The sequence below is a fragment of the Atractosteus spatula genome, chromosome 5 (assembly GCF_055471065.1).
Source record: "Atractosteus spatula isolate fAtrSpa1 chromosome 5, fAtrSpa1.hap1, whole genome shotgun sequence".
Taxonomy (NCBI): Eukaryota; Metazoa; Chordata; class Actinopteri; order Semionotiformes; family Lepisosteidae; genus Atractosteus; species Atractosteus spatula.
The window spans coordinates 43,287,194-43,312,704 of record NC_142710.1 but is presented as its reverse complement, the minus strand read 5'-3'; the positions used below and the strand labels follow the sequence as shown (position 1 = coordinate 43,312,704).

The 25,511-nt window shown below is 46.3% G+C and overlaps 1 protein-coding gene across 6 annotated transcripts in view; it reads right to left on the bottom strand.

Moving 5' to 3' along the window:
- usp54a (ubiquitin specific peptidase 54a) overlaps positions 1–25,511 on the bottom strand; it is a 105,498-nt gene that overhangs the window by 14,304 nt on the left and 65,683 nt on the right. For 3 of the 6 annotated variants that reach the window (XM_088915546.1, XM_088915548.1, XM_088915545.1), the window contains exons 5-16: positions 24,216–24,329; positions 23,182–23,264; positions 19,115–19,220; positions 13,282–13,428; positions 11,118–11,267; positions 9,296–9,464; positions 8,264–8,434; positions 7,627–7,803; positions 5,429–5,999; positions 4,857–4,984; positions 3,937–4,098; positions 2,215–2,334 (exon numbers count right to left, since the gene is read on the bottom strand). In XM_088915546.1, coding sequence (XP_088771672.1) covers positions 2,215–2,334; positions 3,937–4,098; positions 4,857–4,984; positions 5,429–5,999; positions 7,627–7,803; positions 8,264–8,434; positions 9,296–9,464; positions 11,118–11,267; positions 13,282–13,428; positions 19,115–19,220; positions 23,182–23,264; positions 24,216–24,329 — 2,098 coding nt within the window. The remainder of the gene's footprint in view (positions 1–2,214; positions 2,335–3,936; positions 4,099–4,856; positions 4,985–5,428; positions 6,000–7,626; positions 7,804–8,263; positions 8,435–9,295; positions 9,465–11,117; positions 11,268–13,281; positions 13,429–19,114; positions 19,221–23,181; positions 23,265–24,215; positions 24,330–25,511) is intronic. The other 3 variants (XM_088915549.1, XM_088915550.1, XM_088915551.1) reach the window with 3 other exon arrangements.

Sequence of the window (25,511 nt, the reverse complement as noted above, 5' to 3'; positions counted from 1 at the left end):
CTGCCGTTTCAAACATGGTGCACTCCTGGAGTCACAAGCCACACTCATTTCTGAGTGTGAAATGCACTACAGAGCAGGGGATCTGCTGCCACCGCCTGGGTGAGGGCTCAGAGCATACTCTATATGCCAATGCATCATTCTCCTACATCACTCTTGTAGAAGCCATGCCTGGCTGCAAGCACAGCACTGCCTGAATATCTCTAAACACCATAACCAATGGTTAAACTGTTAAAATCTAAAATGTAAGTACAAGAGAAGACAGACTGTGTCACTAGAAAGAGTACAGAGATTAAATCAGTGCGTTATGTTCCTTGGTTTTGTCTCTCTTTAGGGATTTTCATATTGCGTTTAAATCCTATTTCTGGTGTGACAGATGCTGTTTGTGCACTCAGAAACAAAAACATAGATAGGTGAGTTTTGTTCAGACAGACATATACTGTAGATCAGTACTAGATTCTGAGGCCCCACTCTGTGCCTCTCTGATGGGAGAGGTAGAGCAGGACCTGGGGCCTGGGGAGCTACAGCACAGTGTGCAGGGCAGCTACAACCCCCCCAAGTCTTGCTACACAAAACAGCACCCATAGCTCAAGATGAAAGAGCGCTGTGCCAAGAACATGTCAGCATTTTAAGATCCAGCTTTTCCATAACATCCAGTCACTTCCCCGGTGCAACCATCTGGTTGGCCCCATTAGTTGCCACAGCAACTTGTAAACAGCCTGTGGAGATGTTCCCCTCAATATTGGAGGGAAAGGCACACAGAATAATTTGTTTACCTGGACGGGAACCCTGGGCACACAATATAGAAAGGCCTGGATTTAGGCTGAGAACAATCGAGCGAGTGTTCTCTGACATTAATAATTCAAGCACACCTGCCCCCTGCCTTGTTTTCGAAAGGAAACAAGGCACTTGTGTTCAAATTCTTAAAGGCTGGAAGAAAATCCCACAGAAAAAGTTTGAACTCTAATACTTTTCAAGTTGTACTTTGATCTCTGAGGGCACATAAAATTCAGTTGGGAAAACATCTAATTTCCTGCAGTAATGCGTCTCTCTTTACAAATTCATTTATTTGAATTAAAATTAATTTAGAGAACTAAAGTTCATTTATTAAACTGGAGAAATTTCTTAAACTACATGGCCCAGAGTTATTAATGTGTTTTGCACTGGCAGTTGCAGTTTTTCCAATTTGCTGCAGTAAATGACGAGAATGCGTTATAAAGCAAATAAAACTACCCTTCTTTGTGTCTGAGGTCTTAGAATTGAATCACTAATCTTCAAGTTCTAAACCAATCTCTTCTCATTACTGTTTGGTTTTATCATGCTACTGTGGCTTAGGCCAGGTTGTCACTGTAAATGAAACTTTTTTTTCAATTGTTGTGTCTTGTTTAAAAAATAAAAGTGCCATTTAAATACAGTGCCTTGGAAAAATATTCACCTCCTTCCAACCCTGCCAATTCTGTTGCTTTTTCTGAATTAGAAAAGATGTACAGTATATACATTTTTAAAGTGTTTGTTTAATGTCTTTGTATTCCTCTCAATAGGAGTATACATTATTACAGCTCTTAAGGCTTGTGTAAATAAAGTTTTTCCCCTAAGGTATCAACCTGACTTCAAACTCCTATTCCAATGACTCAAGTTCAAGTCCTACAGCAGGGTGCACAGAATATTCCTCCAGTCTTTAGGACATGCCACTACACAAGAACACAAGAGAATGCAATGCTATGAACGTAAGACAGGTCTGAAACAAGAGGAGGCCATTGGGCCCATCGTACTCATTTGATAGCTAACAGTTATTAACCCCAGGATCTCATCCAACTGTTTCTTGAAAGAAGCCAGGGTATCAGCTTCAACTACAGGGCTGGGTGGCTGGTTCCACACTCCCACAACTCTTTGGGTAAAGAAGGGCATCCTGTTCTCGGTTTTAAAAACACATCCCCACAGTTTCTACTTGTGTCTTCTGTTCTGTGTTTCCCTGGTTATTCTCATGTCCACAGGGTTGACTCTGTCAGAGGTTTGATGATTTTGAATGCATCAAATCAAAGGTGCCTTTACAGTTTCCTCCCCACCACATCTGGAAGCACGACAGCAATAGGCATTGTGTTAGGCCCATTGCCCACGTCAGACAAACACAGACACCCACAGGGACAGACAGGCACGATCACGCACAGTTAGTGTAGTGGCAGTGGCAGCAGGCGGAGGCAGGTTAGGGTTACTTACACACAGCTTCGTTACAGACAGCGAGCGCTGCAGCCACGTCCTCGCCCTGCTCTAGCCGCAGGGACTGCTCTAACAGTGAGTCTGCCTCCTGCAGAGACCTCTCAAAGCTGTCACCCTTCCCTGCAGATAACACACCAACGGGGCTCTTTAAACAGAGGCCAGGAACACACATTCTCAAAGCTCAGCTGGAGGGGGCTACCAGTTTTATAGGATGACTGTGTTTGTGGAGAGAATCAGGCATATCCTTGATGTTGCAACCTTTCTTTTTTAAGAATTTGGAATGACCAACTCTTTTTGTTATACCGACCAGATTGGGAATATCAGTTGTGTTTTTCGTGGCTGCAAGCCCTGTGATTGCTTGCGGGCAGAATGAGAAAGTGTAGGCTGACTCCTCCCGCCCACCTTTGAGCTAATCGGCACATCCCAGACAGCACAGCCCGGTACCGGAGAATCATCACTGCCTGGAGAGTTGTGTCCCTCACTGACAGAACTGCAAACTTGCAAGAGCTCGGGACGCCATAGGGGTCATTGTGAGCACCGGCCACCTAACGAATACTGGTCTCTGACGGCTGACCCAGGCTCGAACCTGTGATCACAGAAATCAGCTTGAGCATGAACCAGTCAGGAGGCCCCTTTGCACACTGCAGGCTTTGAGCTGCTACCCCGCCAGTCCAGCGTGAGAATGTGTGTGTTGGGTGAAAAGGGTGTTGACTGCAGATACCCAAGGAAGATGCCATCTCTCTGCATCTAGACCAGTGGTTCTCAACCAGATGCCCAGTCCTCAGACACTGTCCGGGGCGTCTCCATGAAAAAAGAGAAACTTCTCACCCCAAGTTTAGTAGCAGGTACAACTGACACAGGCACTGCAGGCCTGTGGTTCTGCTTTTAATGTTTTATAAATGGCAACATCATTTCCATTAAATTCAGCTGATTCCCCAAAATGAGGCCAGAAGAGGTTGAGAAGTCCCGATCCAGATGAAACCCAAGTCAGCAGTTTACAATGCAGAGCACTCCCATTCAGATCTCAGCTGTCACAACCGGTTTGACCCCAAGCACAGAACACAGCACACACTGAGAAAGTTATCTCCAGCAGTAGGGCCTGACACGCACGCTCACACAGAAGGCTGATCTTCACACCACGGGCAGAGAAACAGCATTCTGCTGTGTGTAGGAGACAGTGTTAATGTGGTTTAGAAGTGGCTTTGACGTGATCACCTGCTTAATGGTTTCCCACTGGTGAGAAACAAAACATTGCGCCTTTCTCTACAGGTTCTATCTACCAACTTCAAACTTCAACTTCAAATCTCGTCTCTAAATACAAGCAACCTTTCTTTTTCAAGGAGACTCTAGTCCTGGCTCTCCTTTTATTTTTAAGATATTTTGCTTCCTATCCTCACCGATCCTGAAACAGGACACAGCGTTTCTAAGAACATATGACAAGGGTGCCCTTGCACTCCATTTCCATTTATTCTTTTGGCAGATGCTTTTATACAAAGATGCAAAGGGTTCAGATACAGTACCAGAAGCATTTCTGATGAAACTCCTATCTGTAGGAGCTTAACTCTGATGATCTCAGCCAAGCTAATCACATGGTCTCTCGGTATCCCCAAAGAGGCCTTCCAGTCCTGACCAGACCTCAATGAACACACTGCACTCCCAGGGACCTGAACGCTAATGCCACACGGCCTCCCTCCCTGGTCCCTGTTTCCTCTTTCAGCGTACCCTGATTCTGCAGCTCGTCCAGGTCCAAGAACTTGCTGGGTCGGGGGTTGAAGCCCATGGCCGCCTCCTTCTCCTTTTCCTTCTTCCTCTGCAGCTCCTGTTCCCTGGCCCGGCGAGCCACCTCCTCCTGCAGCTCATCCAGCTCGCTGCGGGCCTCCCCTGCTGGACCACACACACAGACAGGGCGCTGAGACTGGCAAGCGCCAGCTCCAGCCCACACTGCTGCGCACACCTGCGGGGCCACACACAGACAGCGCAGGCTGGGAGACCCACGCCACACTCGAGGACACGCCTCCCTCTCAGAGACATCCCTTCAGGTCGGGAGGAACAGCATAAACAAATGGAATATTTTGCCAACACACCCAGAGACCTTGCTGTGTGTTCTTTACTTTCCCAGAAACTGCGCAAAACTGTGAATTTGAGCCTCCGGCCTGGCAGGACAGATAAGTCTAACTGAAGTTCTTTTACTTCTTCCACCTCCAAAGTGCTGCTCCACTTCTGTGCTGTAACAGCATTAACAGGCTCAAATATGATTTATGGGCAAATCATCAGATAAACAAATGACTAATGTTTTCTGTGTCTCTACACCTTAAACAACCTACACAGAGACCTGGGAACAGACTGTTTTGATGAAATGAGCTTGTCTAACTGTCTAATGCTAATTCAGATCGACAGCAGAGCAAACATTTGGACCCAGGAGAGTCAAACAGGCTCTGCCAGGCCCATCTTGTGCCCTGTGTTTTAATGTGCAGGAGGAATGGCGCACAAACATTCTCTCCAGCGCACACAATTTGCTGAAGGAGTTTAACTTTGGCCTTGACCTCACGAGAGCACAAGATATAGGCTGATCATGTCAGGTGCAGGCTTTAAAGGAACGCCCATCCTGTGATGTGCTCGGCCTCGATACTGTATGTGCTTACCCAGGCTAGCATGGCTGTTCCTCCAAGGGGGCGTCTTCAGCTCCTGCAGCAAGGCGCTGCTGCTCTTCGATTTGGGCACACTGCGCCAGGATGGGCCTGAGCTCAGGGGCTTTTTTGTACCTGTCTCCCTGTGGAAAAGGGAAAGGATAATGAAACAAGCAAGAACATGCTTTGCAGTCTGCCTAGCATGCACTCCAGTCCCAAGCTGTCAACCAGCCACACATGTAACTCATCTAAAGCAACAAAGCTATTTGTACAGCAGATGTCATCTACTTACTACAATATTGTGTAATTAAACCGAAGGATATGCAGAGGCTGACACTGCTAATCAGTCCATCAGTTAAGAGCCATCAGACTGGCTCAATCCACAGCTCTAGGTTTGGGACTGAAATGCAAGACATTAAACCCCATAGTGTCAGTCTCATCTTCAGATCCCTCAGCTCAGATTAAGCTGTGCTGCTGTGATTGTACACAGGACCTGTCCTGGTGTGGAGAGCCCCAGCACTACTCATGAACATATACAATTGTCACAATGGCCCGCTGTTCCCTGCGCCCCTCCCCTCTCAGCGAACCTGTGTGAGGTGGCTGTGGAGCCCTCATTCAGGGGCATGTCCAGGCTGACCGGGCTGCTGCTGTTCCTCTCGCTGCTCTCGTAGCCACTCTCCATCCTCTGGATGAGCCGGGGCTGGCTGTCCAGGCTCCGCAAGGGAGGGGCAGGAGGAGGGGGGCGAGCAGTGCTGGCCAGGGTCGCCCCAGCCCCTCCTTCTGATGTAGCTGGGGCTGAATCAGTGTGGGCTCCACTGTCCTCAGGCAGGGGTGAGGTCCCAAGTTGACTGTACCCAGCCTGCCTGCGGCGCTCTCGGCTGAAGATGCTGTCGATGTTCAGGGCCTCCCGTCTGGGCCGCCAGGCTGGCCTGTAGCGCCCCCCCGAGGAGCTTGACTTGGACCCACTGCTGGTGCTCTCGGCTTCCCAGTCCCTTGTCCGTGCACCTGGCTCCACAACCCCTCCCAGTCCTGAGCTGGAAGAGGAGGAGAGGGGCCGGCTGTGGATGATGCTGCTCATCGTCTCTTTGAAGTCCTTCAGCCGACTGGACGAGGGTTTGGGAACTGTGCGTGGAGCCTGCTGCTCCTTCAGGGTCTCTCCTGGAGAGAAATCAAAACAGTGGCGGGGTCAGGGGTCAGACAGCAGGACGACTTAAGAGGTCAGGGGTCGGACTGCAAGATGGTATCAGAGATCGGGAGTCCGACTGCAGGACAGTGCCAGGGGTCAGGGGTCGGACTGCAGCATAGCCGCAGGGCTAAGGGATCGGACTGCAGGACAGCGTCAGAGGTTGGACTGCAGGACGGCGCCAGGGGTCGGACTGCAGGACCACAGCAGGGGTCAGGGGTCAGGGGTCAGGGGTCAGGGGTCAGACTGCAGGACGGCGCCAGAGATCAGGGATAGGACTGCAGGACAGTGCCAGAGGTCAGGGGGTTGGACTGCAGGATGGTGCCAGAGGTCAGGGGGTTGGACTGCAGGATGGCGGCAGGGATCAGGGGTCAGACTGCAAGACCACGGCAGGGCTCAGGGGTCGGACTGCAGGACAGCGCTGAGGTCAAGGGTTGGACTGCAGGACAGCTGCAGGGCTCAGGGATCAGGGATAGGACTGCAGGACAGCGCCGAGGTCAGGGGTCGGACTGCAGGACAGCTGCAGGGCTCAGGGATCAGGGATAGGACTGCAGGACAGTGCCGAGGTCAGGGGTCGGACTGCAGGACGGCCTGAGGGGTCAGGAGTCGGACTCAGCCTTGCACCTCTGACATAATGCTACCAGGAATGTGGTATTTGTATAAGAGTAGGAAATCTTTTTTTGCCAGGTCACTTGTGAAGTAGACCACCTAGGCTATGACACACTTCTTCCCTCCATGTCACCCATGCCATCTGTCCTAGCCTGGATGGTCTATAGAGAGTACTATGAATTCAAATCAACAAAAATTGTTTAAATAAGTTAAATGTTTAAATAGGACATCTTGTCATTCAACAATGATCAAGGCGTCATTAGTGAAGCTACAATATTGGGATAACCAGCAAATCCTTTCTAGGCTGAGTGTTGTGTGAGTATTATTTACAACACAAAACACACACATTGTGCATCATGGGATTCATAAGAAATAAGAATATTTCATAAGTTCATAAGAACAGCCTTATTTGTGGTCTTCCCAGGTATGACTGAATCAGGATAGATTTAAACTCTGGCCTGCATTTGTTTTTTAGTGTCTTAAGGAAAAATCTCAAGGAACTGCACAAATAACAGACAAAAGATGAATATGTTACAGGAATGAAACCAAAATGAAACAAACCACAATAATGTTAACAGCCACATTTGGAATTTTTAATGCTCTAACTCAATGAATACCTGTTCCAATGAAAAACTCATCTAGGTCTTTTCATGCAGAGTATATTTTATCGCTTTCATCTCCTGATGAATGACTGACAAAGGGTTATTTTCGCTCTGAATTCCTCCTTGCAGAAGGAATATATTAAGCTTCTGTCTCACTTTTCTGTGTAAAAAAGTCAAGTCATAAATGGGCCTCACACACAAATCTTCAAGGAATCTGTCCAGAGCAAATAAATATTTTTATAAGCAAATTATAAAAACGTAAAAATGCAACCTCAATCTTAATTATGCCATGTCTGTACAGCTCTGTGCCAGACAGCAATGTGACAACCACCAGTAGCCCCCTGTTGCACTGTGAGAGATCCTGCGCCCCGGGCTGCAGAGATGTGCGTACCCTCGCTGTGGTACCCTGCGGAAGACACCTCATCTCCCTTAGTGGCTCGGCTTCGCTCCTCACACCGCCGAGGACGACTAGAGCTTCGCTTCCTGTTCCCTGCCCCGCCCTTCCTGTCCACAGTCCCGCCTTTCCTCAGTGTGTATCGCTGCACTGGCTCACTGTCCATCATTTGGCCTTAATGACAAGAAACAACAGTTTATAGCCTGCCTACAGCACAGCTAGGACTGCACAGTTGGTGTCTACCAGTGCAAGAATATTCAAGATCACCTGAAACAAGGAAGTGCCATGATAATGGCTTGTGACTATTTCTATTGCTTGTGTCAGTACTCTATGTAAAATGACACTGCTTTAGCTGAGAATGGATGAAGAATGAGTAGACACACTTAATGAAAACAAAAAGGGAACAACCCTTTGATCTTGGAGACTGTTGTCTCCAGGTGAGACCTAACCGCTTGCTCCACACACCCACTGTTTACAGAAGAGCCTCTTATTCTTCAACTGCAGTTCATGTGCATTTATGCCCCTCTGGGACTGTGGACACCAGAGCACAGTCTCTGGGGACAAGCCCGTGTCTGTGCAGGGGTGTGGAAGCAGGGGTCTGTCTGAATGCTGCAGAGGACAAGTGTGGGATTACCGGTGTCCAAGCTGCTCTGGGAGGCAGTGTCGTTCTCGGGGTTACACACAACAGTGCCCTGGGAGTCAGAGGAGAAGTGGCTGGCCATGGATTCATGATGGGAATGCTTGTACGTGTAGCTGTCAGTGGAGGAGTCAGTGCGAGTGTCACTGGATATTGAGGGCTCCCGGCCTGAGAATGAAAAAAAAATACCATGATATCAGATATCATGCTCCTCCAATACTACCAAGAACTTTTTAAAAAGCCAGGGTATTGGCTTCAACCACATGACTGGGCAACTCGTTCCACACTCCTATCACCCTTTGTGTAGAGAAGTGCCTCCTGTTCTTGATTTGGCCTTCAAAGGCAGAGCTCTGCAATACTACTTGAATGTGTCCGTACTAAAAGTGAAAGCATGCACAAATAGCCACACCTGGTTACAACCCTGAACCTTGCAGGGCTCAATGCAGCAGCTCATGAAAAAGGCCAATACTTTGAGGATATGCAAGTGAAAACTGTGGGGAACCAGCTAAGGTCCACTGCGTTTGCAGCTCTCTATTTATGGCAGGACACCACAGAACACTGAAGTAGACAAATACTGGAACCTTGAATCTTAAATTCATCAGTTTGCTGTGAATTCATCAATTACGGTGAAGAAAAAACCCTGACGTATTTGTACTCTCTTCCACTATAACATCTTAACAACCACTTTTGATGTTAAAAAAAAGTCACACCAATAAACTTGTCCAGCTTTAGACACAGGGTGCCAATACCTATAGTATGTCCACAACTGCATATCTGGGTCTAAACGGAAAATGGAGCCAATTTAATAGCAAGCTGTTGTATGGAAAACGGGCTGTTGCGTCAAACCTGAGCACTCTCTGTGGGAAGGCGCCACTGTCGCTGGCAGTGAGGCTGCTGGGAAAGGAGCCCTCAGGTTGCGCCCAGTGCTGTGTTCTAAAAACGTCATGCCATTCACACCACACATTCACGCATGTGAATGTCATGCCAGGCAGCAAGGGTCAAGGTCCTGCTGGACCCCCTGGCTCGTACCCGAGTCCTCGCTGTCGTAGTAAGCCTTGCTGTAATGGTGGAGGTCCAGATGAGATGGTAGGTCTTGCGTTGACACAGGTGTCCCTCGGGGGTCGGCGTAGAGCAGGAGCAGGGGCTGGTAGTGGCCCTTGATACACCTGGACACCACGTCCTTCCACTTCGGCCCGATCTGCAAGGACAGGGAGAGACGGTCAGAACTGGCACACAGACACGCATGGCATAGAAAATACACTGTGTGCTAATGTCCCACAGCCTACAGTCAACAACTAGTTTCACTCTATAGACCCCAGTAATTAACTCACACATTTCCAGAACTACTTAGTAACATAAAGACTTTTAAGAATAAAGGTATTTTACTTAATCTTTATACAGCACCTAAAGCACTTTGTTTAATGAGCCTCTTTCCAGTGCAAAATCTCAGCTGAACACTTAAACAACTGCTTGTATTGAACTCTAGACTTATTTCAAAAGGGCATTCCAGCAAGACAAATTCTGAGTAGGACATTATTCTGGATCAAACAAAACAAACCTTAAACAGCATACTTCAAAGGCAGAAGTTATGACAGTGTCTGCATACACCTGATCTAAAATACATAATGTTTTGGGCATGTGCCAGATTTTAAGGTGCTGCTGCTCTGAAATTTGCACTGTAGGAGATCGCAATAAATACCATCTGGAAACTAGAACTCCCTTTACACAGTGCATCAGTCACTCAGCCTTCAGTGGCAGTGGTATGGCACCTCCACCCCCCTGCACTAACACAGTTTGGCTTTTAGCAGCAAGAGTGTTCTGAGTTCACCAGCTGTGGGCAAGACATCCCCTGACATGCAGCAGGGCAATAAGACCTAAACCACCAGCTCAAGTGGAGATCTGAATCCGCACTACTACAATCCAGTCCTGTCCTTCACCCTCCAGCCTCACCCCAGGCCAGATGGGCTTGGACAGGCGAACAATAGGGGGATTTCCTTGTTTTCCATCCCGTTTGTGGCTCACGTGGCAGCTTAGTGGGGAAAAAAGCTGCTTTGCAGGCAGCGAGCTACATCCAGTGCAATGCAAGCATTATCTGAAAGAGCCCCATCAGAATGGCTCAGGCTTGCTCAGCGCAGGTGGCCCTGCAAACTTCAGTCCCTAGCCTGTGCCCCCAAGAAGCACAGATACTGGTCTGACCTTCATTTTCACTGTGGTTTCCATTAGGATCTCTCAGCCACGCTGAGGCCTGGACTGCCTGCGCTTCATATAGAGGCATGGCTGGCTTAATGCCTCTAACATGTTTAGTGAAGCTTCTGAACACACACAGATGCCTCATAATGAGATACTTGACCAAAGGCAGAGCATTACAGAGCACAGTGACAGCAAGGGTAATTATACCACACACTGCTCTTGTTTTCATTCACAAGATGGGGGTGTTTCTCATTTGATAGCTCACATTGGAAAACTAAAAATACCACAGCCAAATGTCTCCAGAGGAAGCACAAAATAATTCCTCTTTTTCCAATGTTTAAACAGGTCTGTTAACTGTCTCATCCCTAGCAAGCAGGAATTAAATCAGCTCAGTAACAGAAAAGCCTCAAGATGAAAACAAAAATCTGGAAAAAAGATTTTGCCTTCGGGGTAAAATCTAACTCCACATCACAGAGTATGAGTGCAGATACCTGGGTTTCCAAACAGTGCAAAATGATAAAGATTTTTTTTTCTAAAACTGTTTGCAGGTAAGCCATTAAAATTTCATACTGGGCAGTTATCCCTGGAAGGCAGGGACAGGGCTCTACATGTTAACTGCAGGTGCAGGGTTGACAGTGGCAAGGCTCTGGGTTGCTCTCACCTCTTTGACGTGCGCGTCGTCGAAGTACATCCACCTGCGGATCTTGGTCTGGAAGAAGAAGGTGGAGTAGTGCTTGCCATAGTAGCACACCATTCCCACCAGATAGAGCTCGGACTGCTTGGCCTTGTCATCTGTCACTCGGTAGAAGAGCTGCAGGAGAGAGAAAAAGAAACCCCTCACATTCCACCTGAAAGATCCATGTTTCCCTACTTTAGCCAACCAGCTGGGCTGGGTCCTTAGCGCTCCAGTTTCTCCAGTATCCCCGAGTTTTCTCAGAATCAGCCGTGAAACATGGTCCCCAAGACACAGATGGAAACTAAGGGCCATGCACAAGTGTTTACTTAAACAGAGTTGAGAGAATCTGAAAGAAGCTATCTCGCCATGTTATCAAAGCCAAAACCCCAAAACCACCTAGATAAGACCATTTGGCCAATTAGCAACTTGAGAGCTAGATAGATCAAATGACCAACTCTCAACTGTAATCCTTCTTGCCTACAAAACAATGGGATCGAAATGGACAATTACTGTATGTTAACTGGGTGCAACTGGCTGCATTCATGCACAATACAAATAAGCTGAAGATAAAAATAACAAATTAGATTAAATAACTGATGGCAAGGTAAATGTGGCTCTATAAAATTTTACTTAGATATATGCAGGGCAGTTCTCCCAAGTATCCTTATGACCAAGTTATAGGCTGGCCAAGCACATGTTTCTCAAGGCACCGTTAATCTAGCAGATACAAGGCCAGAGCAGATCAACCCTCTCCTTTCAGAGTCATTATGGGAACTTAACACTCTGGGTCCTTCTGAAATAAGACTCAAGGAGTAGAAATGATGTTTGTGTGGACCTTCAAAGCGTACTTTGAATGCACGACAAAATGTGTCAAAAGTCATGAACTGTGTATCTAGTCAGCACTAAATCAGGTGACTCAAAGTCACCCTTTTATGTGCCTGTCATCCAACAAGCAGATCGTTTTCAGGAAGCAAGGATCTGCAAATCTGCATAGCTTTCAAATCTGACAACAGTGAGTGGAAGTGTAATACCCACGATATAACAGGATATTGTTACTGCCTCTCTGGACAAATCAAAGCCCTAATGTGATGTGGAATTAAAGGGACCTATAAACCTGCTGGGCTATATGGCCTTGTACCACTATAGAGCACCACTGGAGAGCAGCAGTGTCCTCTGGTCTAAACTTCAATGAAACCCTCCATTTACTGAGCTGCATCCTGTTACTCATCTAGCTGGTTAATTTTAAGGTTTCATAAATGCTTCATTACGTTTACAAAACCACTACTTTAAAGCAAATGCAGCTTGTTGGCAATCAAATGCAAAACTTCTTAAAACCAACAAAAAATTTTATTTCCATATCAATGAGTAATAAAGTGTATTTGGTAATGGAATCTGGAGCCCGGAGCACTGGTGCCTCCTGGGAGCTGTACAGCCCAGCCACCCTCTTCACCTCTATGGCGGCTGTGTGGCGTCAGTGTAAACAAAGACGGATTGTGCTCCTCAGCATCCGTGAAGTTTGATGACTCACAATCCTCCTTTTTTCACTCCGTTTCTTTATTTACGGCAAACACTGAGTCATGCAGTCTGGGCATCCCCTTCCAAGAAGCTAGAGAGTAACATTTGCATGAGGTGAGGAAACTGACAACAATGACTGAACAGAACTGTAACAGAGTGCTGCCTTCCTGTGACTGAGCTTCCTGGAATGATATCACCCAGACCGCTGACAGGGGACAGTCTAGAAGGTCCTCAGAGGTGGACTGACAAGGGGGTTGGAGGTCTGTCCTGCTCAGAAGGACGATCACTCGTTGTCCCTCGGGAATCAAGCAGGCCAAGTGTACCTTGAGGAATACCTTCCCAGAGGATCGATGACTGATGTTTTTGGAGATCTTCAGATCAATTTGTGACTAGCAACCAAACTAGCCAGATGGGCCACACAGCCTGCTGTCATTTGTCATGTTATGTTCTTAGGATTATTGTTAATAATAGACCCAACAACTTCTCCCTTCACACCACCTCCTTAAAAACACCACCCTTGTTTATCTTTACCGTCAATTCCCAAAAGAGTCCCCTGGGTGTGACACTCTGGGACAATCTCGATTAGGATCCTATCCCACCCCAAATGCCCTGCCCCGCTCCAACATGGACTTACATCTCCGAGACGCAGGCAGGTGCCCAGACTGTGAATGACGTCTTCTGCCAGGTCGGAGTGGTCCGAGTCCCAGACCAGGCCGATAGTGATGATCTCGGGGGAGTTCATCAGGACACGCCGGATGCGCAGCTTCTCACCACAGTTACTCTGAGAGACACAGTGGGGCGTCAGACAGGGGTGGGAACTGCGCCACCAAGAGCACCAGCAGCACATATTCCAGAAATGGCCAGCAAGACCCACAGCCCAGCACACTCTCTACAATACTTCAGATGTTAAAAACCTGGGGAGAAAAACAGCAAACTGAACCACCAGTTAGTGAGGTGGGGAGTTGACCAGCACTCCCAGAAGTGAATGGGCTCTTTTCCTCTGGAATCTCACCTGCAGTCCTGTGAATGTGATTGCCAGCATGAGTACAGCTGCTCTGACAGTACCATTAATGGATAATAAAATATCAAGTCACAGAAATGTTTTATTGTGCAATAAGCAAGCACAGGCGTTTGCCTAAATAGGCTTTATGACCAAACTGCATGTGCTTTCTGTAATGAAATGTACCCTGCATACGCTCTTTCCCCTAGTGTGGCAAAACCTGACATTTGGAAATTTGACTTCAAGCACAGCCTCCCACAGGTTCCTTAGATAAAGAGCAAGCAGTGCGGTTAGTTCCTTCTGTTGATGAACAGTGCAGAGAAAACAGAATGCAGGCTGAACCAGAGCTCCATTTTATACTCTATCTCGCTTTGTTCTCACGCACATATACCATCCTCCGTGTATCATCTCACACCTTTGGTCTGAAAACTGTGGGTAACCCATATCGCTGTCATCAGGGAAGCACCCAAGTGATTCTATTAGTTACTCTGCAGTTTAATTACTGAACAGTACAGTGTGGGGTAATAGAATAATAGTATTTATATATTCAGAAAAGGGTTGTGAATCCTTTGAAATTACCTGGATTTCTGCATTAATTGCTCATAAAAATGTGGTGTGATCTTCAGTCACAATAATAGACAAACACAATCTGCTTAAAATAATAGTACACAAACAATTGTACTTCTTGTCAATATTGGAACAAATCGTTTAAGCATTCACAGTCCAGGATGGAAAAATGATCTGAACCCTTGTATTTAGTAACCAGTTAGAACCTCCTTTAGCAGCAATAACCTCCACCAAACGTTTCCTCTAGTTGCACAATAGTTAGGAGGAATTTTAGACCATTCCTCTTTACAAACCTGTTTCAGTTCATTGATATTTCTGGGATGCCTTGCGTGAACAGCTCTCTTTAGGTCATGCCACAGCATCTCAATCGGGTTGATGTCTGGACTCTGACTTTTCCAGAACACAATTTTACTTCTGTTTAAGCCATTCTATTGTTGATTTACTCCTGTGTTTCGGGTCATTGTCTTGTTGCATCACCCATCTTCTATTAAGCTTAAGGTGACAGACCACTACCCTGACATTCTCCTGTAAAATTTCTTGATACAATTTTGAATTCATTGTTCCCTCTATGATAGCAAGCTGTCCAGGCCCCGAGGCAGCAAAACAGCCCCAAACCATGATGCTCCCTCCACCATGCTACACAGTTGGGATGAGGTTTTGGTGTTGGTGTTGCACATCGCACTGCCACCGAGCCACTGCACCAGAGACTGAGTGAACAGAAAGAATGATGTTGTTACTGTTTCTGTGTCTGAGGCTTCCTAAGGTGGGCCAACAGTGTGCTTGTTAGCCCTGAGGAGCATTACTCTGATATTGGGGAATATGGTATCAATACATTCCTGGTGCTGTCATATCTATCAGCCACAAATAAAAATCAGAGTTGGGTCTATATTGTTATACTGAGATCATGATGATAGATATCCATATGGCTGAGGTCTGTTTTTGGGTCCTGGGGTGGAACTTTGTTACAATATCTATTTGTAGGGTTAGTATTGCTTATATGTATAATTGTAATCATCCCTGCTAATGTACTAAGACATTAATCACATCTTGTCGTAACCTTGGAACTCACAATGTCATGGTAATGCATGCCTATACTCCTAAAAAGGAAAGATCTGCCCACACATTGTTTGTGTAGAAAACAGGCAGCACTGACGTATGCCATATTTTCTAACGGAGGATTGAAGAAAGATATAAGATGTGAAAAAGGGGTTAACTGATTTCTTTCTGCACAAAGACTTCGTGTGACACAAGACATTCCATGCTTAAGCACCTTTGAGTTATGGCAGGGATGGGAGTTAATTTATATGAAATTCCAAGTGCAAGCTAGAGACCCCCTAACTAAGGAAAGATAAAACCGACTATTAAAAGTGTTCAAGGTCTTGGGAATGTCCAAACACAGGTGCCCCCCCCCATTACCATGGTAACAATTTGCATCAGAAGCGGCTGAAATTTGCTATATAAACTGGAACTTTTGTATCTATATTTCGAACAATACTTTGGTCTTATTTTTCCTTGCATGCAATAAATTCAGTTGTTTAAACGTCATCTCGGGGTCCAGCACTTATTTGTCTGTTACAACAGTTTGCAGTGCTTTTTTTTCTCCAAACATAGCATTGCGCGCTTCTGCCAAAGAGTTCAACTTTTGCCTCATCGCTTCACAGTACACTGTCCCAGAAGCACTGTGGAACATCAAGGTGGTCTTTTGCAAACTTAAAACATGCAGCAATGTTTTTTTTGGAGAGCAGTGGTTTCCTCCGTGGTGTCCTTCCATTAACACCATTCTTGTTCAGTGTTTTTCCTATAGTGGGCACATGAACAGAGACTTTGGCAAGTTCAAGAGATTTCTGCAGGTCCTTTGCTATTACCTTAGGGTTCTTTTCCACCTCCTTCAGCATTGCACACTGTGCTCTTGCCATGATCTTTGCAGGACACCCACTCCTAGGGAGAGTAGCTACAGTATGAATTTCTTCCATTTGTAGACAATTTGTCTTCCTGTGGACTGATGAACACCCAGGCCTTTAGAAATGCTTTTGTAGCCTTTCCCATCTTAATGCATCTCTGCAAGTCTTCTTCTAAGGTCCTCTGATATTTATTTAGATTGTGGCATGGTTCACATGAACAGCTCTTTCTTGAGAACAGCTGACTCTGTCAGTAACCACCCTTTGTGTGCCTTTTTTATAGGGCAGGGCACCTCCAACCCACACCTCCAATCTCATTGACTGGAACACCTGACTCCAATTAGCTTTTGGTGAAGTCATTAGCCTAGAGGTTCACATACTTTTTCCAACCTAGACTGTGAATGTTTAAACGATGTGTTCAGTACTGACAAAGAAGAAGTACAATTGTTTGTGTGTTATTAGTTTAAGCAGATGGAGTTTGTCTGTTATTGTGACAGGTAATTCCAAAGGATTCACAAACTTTTTCTTGAAACTGTATATATAGAATTTCTATAGTTTCACTAAGCAAAATGTTTCTGTTCAGAAATAACGTGACTGGTAATTGATGTGTTAATGCAATGGCTAAGAAAGGGTCATTTCTGACTTGTGTCAATCTCAGCGTACAACTCCGGCTACATGAAGACATGAGGAACAGAACACTTCCCTAGGTGAGGGAGTGCGTGGGCATCCTTTCACCTCTATATCCAGCCGATATCTGCACCAATACAGTTACTCCAATCCTCCCCCCTTTTACAACAAATGCTCTCTCTGATCTGTCTTTAAATAATGATGACTCACTCAAAGAATTCTGATTTGCTACATGTATTTCCCTTGTGCACGTGAAGTAAATCTGCTTATTAATGAGCAATTTTCAAAAGAAAGCCTTATCCTGACAGCCTGGTAAATGTCAGGGTCAGATGAGCCACAATAAATGAGGCAGAAGTTGTCTTCAGCCCACATGACCACAAGAGAAAGACTGTTTGTTAACAGGGAGCAGATAAAAGTGCAGTAGAAGCCTCAATGACTCCTTTCCCCCTTGAAGTATATAGTCTTAAAGAAAGGTTAAAATAAAAAAACTGAAACAGTCATACTTTGCCCTGACAGAATTGGGTCCCTGGTCTCCCATCGCTACATGGGTAGAAGACTGACCTTGCTTCCCATCATGCACTTCTACCTAAATGCTCACTCACTACCCTTCCAAGAATCTCTCACATTACGCCACTCCTTGCTTGCCCCTGTGCTGTGTGATGGGTACAGGCTGCACTGATTCAGAATCAAGAACATGTCAGCGTGGCTCCCAGAGCACAGTCAAGCAATGCCAACTCTCAGCGCCAACAGCTGGAGCCGACAGAGAGCAATTAATCCCCAGCAGTGACAGCCTGCATAGAGAATCTGCAGAGTGCTGCACCATCTCACAGTTACATAACAGCCACCCAATGGGCTTGTTCAGTGAGACTGTGAGGATTCAGACCTGAGGTACTACGAGCGGGGCCACAAAAATCCTTCTGGAGCTTTCCTTCCAGTCACTCTCCCATCAGGGGACAGCTTGGCAAGGAGAAGGAAGGCAGCAAAACAAAAGCTCAGCATAACTGCCGCTGTGACCTTCATTAGAGAGAAAAACTCTCTAGTCTCTTCACAGAACTGGACAGAGTTACACTGGCACAGAATGAGGCCTTCCGAAAAGCTCCGACATGGAAGGGAAGGTGAATTCTCAGCAGTTTCTGTAAACAGAGATGGGTGAAGGCTGTCACAGCACATTGCAGACTCAATAGTAAGAGCAGGAAAAAAAAGAAGCTCAGTTCAGAGAAAATATTACCTTAAGCACATGCTAAAAGAGCACTGGCCCTGCATTTAAAGGATATGGGTTATCTTACTTAAAGAAACTATTTTATATGATACAACAGGAGTGTCCAGTCTTCACTATATATATACTGTATATGACTCTATTGTGTCAATTTCTTTGGCAAATTTGCAATACTGGGATAAAGTACCATGGGATTCAGCCAGAGACCTGCTTTTCGTTGCATCTGCCTGCAATCATTGATACTGAACTGCTCCAGTTCATCAGGCTAGCTGCCATTCCAAGTTGATGATGTGGGCCATCTTCCCGGTCGGCTCTGGCAACCCAGCTTACAGGACAGGGGATGTTTTCGCCGTGCCACCTAAGCTGTGAGGCAGCAGTATTAAGCTGGACTGTGGTGCTGGGAATGTAGATCCTCACAGCCGCCATTATGCAGCCAAGTTCCCAGGCTGCTAGCCCCTGTTCTTAAAGCCCATGACATACAATAGCTTATTTTCTCAGAGTGAAACACTTAATATTCCCCCTGAGCTGTGGAGCTGTACTAAGTGCACCTTTACCGGCATTCTCAGCACATAAATATGCTAGTGTAGACTCACGAGGGCAGCGGCTCCACACCTGCTCACAAGACACGGTGCACTGTGAACACACTCAAACAGCAGATGGTGAGCTGATGGCCTGCTAGCTTCACCACCTCTGTCACAACAACAGGCTGCTGGCAGCAGTGCTGTCATGTCGTGTTCTGGCAACCTGACCTCGGCAACAGCACTGCTGTTACAAACAGGGTGTCACTGGAAACAACTCACAGAGAGGCTGTGAGCGTTCCTGCAATAATGAGCTGAAACCACAATTCACCTGCCTATCATCTAGCTTTCAACTGGAGATGAAAATCTGAAATTTGTGATGTTGAGCCAACTCTTGGCATTCATATCTGCCGGCAGCAAATTACATTTTTAACAAACTCTTCTTCCTTTAGAAATGTAATCTTGCTCATACATAAGGCCACACACTGAAAAGAGACACTGAAGTGCATCATCTGATGCTCCACAAAACAGATTACTGACGTACACACGCCTGGAGCCTGAGAAGGGTCCAGATTGACAAAGTTTTGTACTGAATTTCGGAAATACCAGTTTCACACCACGGCTCACTGCTCGCCACTCACCGGGCAGTTCCGGAGGTCCCCCATCGTGCTGGCGTTGCGGAGCAGTTCTCCAAACATGTCGGGAGTGGGCTTCTCCCGGCACTCCAACATCCGGATGGCCTGGTTACTGCAGCATACAGACGCAACAAGAGGCAGAGGGTTGGAAACGGGCAGCGATACCAAACCTCACAGAAGTTTGCCAGCTCTACTGGTGCAATCGGCACATGCAGAGAGTACACAATCTATTAGCGGTAACAAAGTCTGCTCCGTGAACAAGAGGTGAAATTCATGACACCTGAAGAAGGCCCCACGGCCGAAATGTTGTGTTTTCTTTCTTCTCATTTCAGCATGGAATAAACCTATTACTTGTTCCTTCATGTAATGTAATGCTTACTCAGATCAGCACATTTCAATACAGCCCTTAGAGTCCACGTCACTATGAACAATAAACTGCATATTTTTAGTGCAGCAGCTCTGGACTGGTACTCTGATCTTAATTACTACAGTAACTCAATCGTTTTAAGGCCAGATCAGGAAGCACTGCAGGTAGAGGAGAGCTGTGGCTCAGACTCTGCTGCAGTGCTGGCCCCGAGAGACCACACTGGTACCTGCAGCTCATGAAGCACTCTATCCTCAGCGTGACATCTGTATTGCTTTCAGCATCTTTGCACACCTTGCACATCGGTATGTTTAGCATCATCAGAGACTGCTTCGCTAGTCATGGGCTAGGTTTTTCCAATGAGCTATTTGTCTCTAGAGCCTGATTTTTTACAAAAACACTGTACTATATTGTTGCCCCTCTTCCCCATGAAGAGTCACAAACATTAGAAGGGGCTTCAGAATTGTCCCTCCAGAGACTGACAGGCCTCATGATAGCTGTAACTCCTGCCTCTGAACCCATAGCAGTGTGTATTTATAGATCAGCTCTGGTGCCTTAAGACATCAAATATGCTGCTACATTCCAAGAATTGCTGGATGACACCATGTGCCACACGTCTGATATAACGGAAAATGAATCTGTATTATGCAGCACAGAGGATTTGAAAACTCCTAAACTGGGGATTTTACATAAGTCACATTAAGGCAGACTTGTTGAACAGATTATTTATGGAAATGCTTCTTATGATTGAGACAATGGGAGCCCTGTACACATGGAGACTGGCTTGACTGCCTCAGGAACTCTAATCTTGTCCCAAAGGTTAAGTCAGTCAACCAGTGGCTGTTAAGGCATCTGAAAAGGAATCAACAAATTACAGATGACATAAAGAATTATATTAGAACAGAAGTGTGCAATTACAGATAAATGGGCTGCAGCCATGCCGCAGCATTTTCACTTATACCTAGTGTATTATATAGCTTGCAATCCATATTTTCGATTTATCGCTCTGTCTCTGTTAAAAATGTCAGTGTCTTTGGATACAGTGATATACAGAGGGTGCCAATAAATTCTTGTGCCAGTTAGTTAACATCCATAGGTACTCTAAGGAGTTTATCCAATCCATAGAAAAATAATGTTCTTTCTGCGGTTTCTTACTTCATCGTGTCCTCTAGATGTGCTCTCTGCATGCAAAGAGCCCGTGGCAGTTCTGTGTCCAAATGAGAATTAGCCTGAGCTGTTAGATAATATCTCGCTCTTGGCACTGGATGCATGGCTGGTCCAGAGCGAGGAGCTGATTCTCTGGGACAGCAGCAGCTCAGCACCCTCACAGGGCTGCTGCTGGAGCAGCTGTCTGTGCATTAGGAGGACGCAAGGAAACACGCAGTCACCTCCTTTCCAGCACTCATGATCAGTCAAGTGCAGCATGAAGAATGTGTGCTGACAGAGAAACAGTGAATTTTATTTATATATCTTACCCGGTATAAAGTAACCTTTAAGATCACATCAACAGTCTGCAAACAAGAGGAGGCCATTTGACCCATCTTGCTCATTTGGTAGTCTAGTGAATTTTAATTTTAATCCTGCCATTTCTAAAAAGATCCCAGGGTTTGAGCCTCAACCGACTGCCTGGGAAACTGGTTCCAAACCCCCAAAACTCTTTGTGTAAAGTAGTATTTGCTATTCTCCATCCTAAATGAAATCTCTGCGGGTTTTCAACTGCGACCTTCTGTCTTTATTGTGCTAATGAATGAGAAATAGACCCCTAGGTTATCTTTATCCCTTAAGGTGCCATATACTGGGATCGGATTTCCTCTCAATCTCCTCTGATCTAGATTGAAGAGCTTTGTCTCCCTTAACCTGTCTGTAAATGACAGTCCCCTGAGAGCATGAATCATTCTTGTTGCTCTTCTTTGAACATCTAAAGCTATAAATTATTTTGTGGTACGGTGACCAAAACAAAATACAATATTCAGAGAGGTCTTATTACTGCATTGTAAACCCTAAGCATAACTTCCCTCAATTTAATTTTCACACGTTTGCTATACACCCACGCATTGTTTACTTTCTTAATTGGTTCCCCACAGATACATAGATACATACATAGATGAATTAGCATAAGCACCATCAACCCTTATGTGCAGCTTCCTGTAACTTAAAATTACCATGTGATGTGTATGTTGTGCATTCCTATTAATGTGGATCTTTCAGCACTTCTCGAAGTTAAATTTCATGGTCTAAATTTCACAGTCTGCCCACTCCATGATTTCTCTTGTGGCAGTCACTGTTTGCCACTTCACCTATTTTGCAGCACCTGTATTTTTAACTAGTTCACTAAGCACAACAGAGTCGGCAGTGAGGGGTGTGATCCCTCCTGCTGGGCACTGTGGAATTGTGATTCCTCCTGCTGAGCACTGTGGAATTGTGATCCCTCCTGCAGGGCACTGTGGAATTGTGATCCCTTCTGCTGGGCACTGTGGAATTTGCAGATGTCATCAGTGAGGGCTGTGATCCCTCCTGCAGGGCACTGTGGAATTGTGATCCCTAATGCTGGGCACTGTGGAATTTGCAGTGGCGTCAGTGAGGGTTGTGATCCTCCTGCTGGGTACTGTGGAATTGTGATCCCTCCTGCTGGGCACTGTCGAATTCACAGTATCATTGGTGAGGGCTGTGATCCCTCCTGCTGAGCGCTGTGGAATTGTGATCCCTCCTGCTGGGAACTGTGGAATTTGCAGTGTCGTCAATGAGAGCTGTGATCCCTCCTGCTGGGGACTGTGGAATTCGCAGGTGTCATCAGTGAGGGCTGTGATCCCTCCTGCAGGGCACTGTGGAATTGTGATCCCTCCTGCTGGGCACTGTGGAATTTGCAGTCGGAAGTGAGAGGTGTGATCCCTCCTGCTGGGCACTGTGGAATTTGCAGTGTCGTCAGTGAGGGTTGTGATCCTCCTGCTGGGCACTGTGGAATTGTGATCCCTCCTGCTGGGCACTGTGGAATTTGCAGTGTTGTCAGTGAGGGTTGTGATCCTCCTGCTGGGCACTGTGGAATTGTGATCCCTCCTGCTGGGCACTGTCGAATTCATAGTGTCATCAGTGAGGGCTGTGATTGCTCCTGCTGAGCGCTGTGGAATTGTGATCCCTCCTGCTGGGAACTGTGGAATTTGCAGTGTTTTCAGTGAGGGGTGTGATTCCTCCTGCTGGGCACTGTGGAATTTCGCAGCAGGTCACACAAAGGGGTCTGTCAGGTGGACGCACCTCTGTATGCGGAGACCCTCATTCCTCATGGAAGCGCGGGGGGTTGTCATCATTAACAGAGCTCACTAACAACAACTAACAATCCAGGATTCTACTAGTGTATCTTTCATTTTATTTAACTTTTTCTCTACGTGGTAGTGCATTTGAAACTGTGATCAGGAGGCACTTCACTCAAAGGGTGAATCAGACAAAGCTGTCAAAGCTGACAAACTGGCCTCTTCCAGGAAACAGCTGGATGAATTAGAACTAGAATTCAGGAATAAATTATCTACTTACTATCAAACAGTCTGGATGGGACAAATAACCTACACTGCCTGCACTGAGGGCACAGCAGAAATACTTTGTCGCTGACATTTTAGGAGAGAGTTTTAATATACCGGCATGTAAAAGTAGTTGCACACGGAGGTCTTTTTAGTGAGCAAAACCTGCGGAAGTCGTGCCCATCATCTGTGCCACTCACCACAGGGAGGTCGTGGAGATATAGTGAACCATCTGGATGAAGGGCAGGGGGTCCGATGTGGCACCACAGCTGTTACAGACACACTGGGAGGAGAAAACAAGCACAGGAGGTCCTCAAAACTCATACTTAGTCAGCAGAAATGAGCAAGAGGGATTTACTGCAGTACCATGGTCATGAACAGAAGCATATTTTAATTGCTCTCTTGTGTGACTGGTGAGAGCTAAATTGTGACACAAGGGTATGGAAGGGGAACCCATTGGTGAGCAGTAACCCAGTGGTTACTTGGCAGCTGAAATGTTCTGCCCCCTGGGGACTGCATAGGCATCAACCCGGGCTCTCCTGACTACAGCAGCGCGAGTGAGCAGCCAGACTGCACAGCAGTCCCCGTTTTTTAATGACAATCGACTGAATTTCTCAACACCCCGCTTAACCAGATCAGAGCTTCTCCTTCCTCTATGTCGCCGGCAGCTCTTGAGCCAGTTCACAGGCTCCACCACCTCTCCTGGAAGGTAATTACAGAGCTTCAAAAAAAGGAAGGTCAAGTCACTTGGCCAAATTTCAGACATAACATCCACTGAACTGAAGGGGGTGGTAACAGGAGTGTTCATGCTGCTGGCCAACAGGATTGTGGCTCATGCACTTTCCTGGTGACACTGCTTAAGCCAGGGGACTCAGAAAAGAACCCACCTAAAGCGCTGGGGCTTCCCAAGGGCAGATATGTCTGTTGACCACAATGTCACTGGGAGTATTGTCTGCACATCCAGTTAATTTAAGGGTTAATTCCCTTAAAATATACTACACACAATTTCATTATACAACCTTCTATTAAATACTTTGTAAAAAATAGAAGGGAACACACATTCTTTGGATGGGTGGGACCCTGTAAACAATGAAATTATATCTCACAAGTATAATGGAATGTTCTGATTCTCCCACATTACACATCCGTGGTATAAAATCTGTGTTTTGCTTAAGCATCTGTGTCAGGAACTGTGTGATGCAAAAGACCCGTGTCTTTAACCCTGCTGTCTCACCTGCTCAAACAGAGTCATGGCGAACTTCTGGTGGGGGATGCAGTGCTTGGCGGTACAGATGTCTTCCTTCGTCTCGTCTGCAATGTGGAAGTGAATCCGCATCAGGATGTTCTCCTGCAGGAAACAGTCCCCAAGAACATCCACAGTAGATGACATGGCTGTCTACCAAGTGGGGACACAGCTACAAGGAATTCATTTTTCGTTGTCACCATTCACATCTTTCTGATTAAGACAGATTTGATTTTTCTACCTTCACAGAACAAGTGTAAAAGAACAAAATCTTGCTACTGAGTCCTGCCATAAATTTCATTTACACCTTCCCCCAAAGCACATGTGAGCTGCAAAAACCTGTGGCTCATAGAAGCTTCATCCCCCCCTCCTTCGCCCCCTTTGAACCCTGTGTGTGCTGTGCATTCCGAGTGAATCAGACAGTAACTGAGCAATGGTGACCCAGAAACACAGGTGAAATAAGGTAATGAACTCAGCCCTGTCGCAGAGACTGCAGACATGGATGGATTCCCAAACCCCCAGGCTGGAGACAGTGGAGTATTTCAGGCCTGTGCTCATTTACAGGAAGAACGTCATCAAACTACCTGACACCACTGGGGATGCCCCATATTCTCAACAGCTGCCTCAGCCACTGGCACTCCAAAGCTAAAAAAATACTCCATTTTGGAGGAGTGTTACACTGCACAGAACAGTGTTAATGCCCAGCTACATCTGCAGCTGCCTTGCTCTAGGGTACTATGGGGAGGCAGAGCATGGAGTGGGGATCTGAAATTAGAACAAGCCTGAATCTCAAAGCTCTCCTGTGGTTAATAAATGAGCTAGTCAAAAAATAAAAAATCCCCCCTAAAGGCTGAGACATTAATGTGTGAACTGAAAAGGAAAGCTACCAAAAGAACTGGTCCTTAACTTGAAAGTCTCCTGAGCTGCAGATCAGTCTGACACACGAAGAGGGTGTGTGTGGTTTCAACTCTGAACCACAAATCTCAAAGGGGGTGTGATTAAAAATGATAAAGTGGTGGCCCCCAGCCACAGACGTGAAACACCGAGAAGTGTGTCCCCAGGGTTCAAGTTGGTAGAGGTCACAGGTGGTAGAGCTCAAGGTGCTAGGTTACCGTACTGTGGGATCCCTGGCTCGACACTCACCCTCCTCCTCTGAAACATCAGCATGGCCCTCTAGACAGCCATGCCAGCATATCCCAACTGAGCTCAAGAATTAACAGCAGGGTGGTTGGAGTGTAACTGCTCCCTAGACCTAAAAAGATCTTTAAGCTTGCTTCTTTGTCTCAA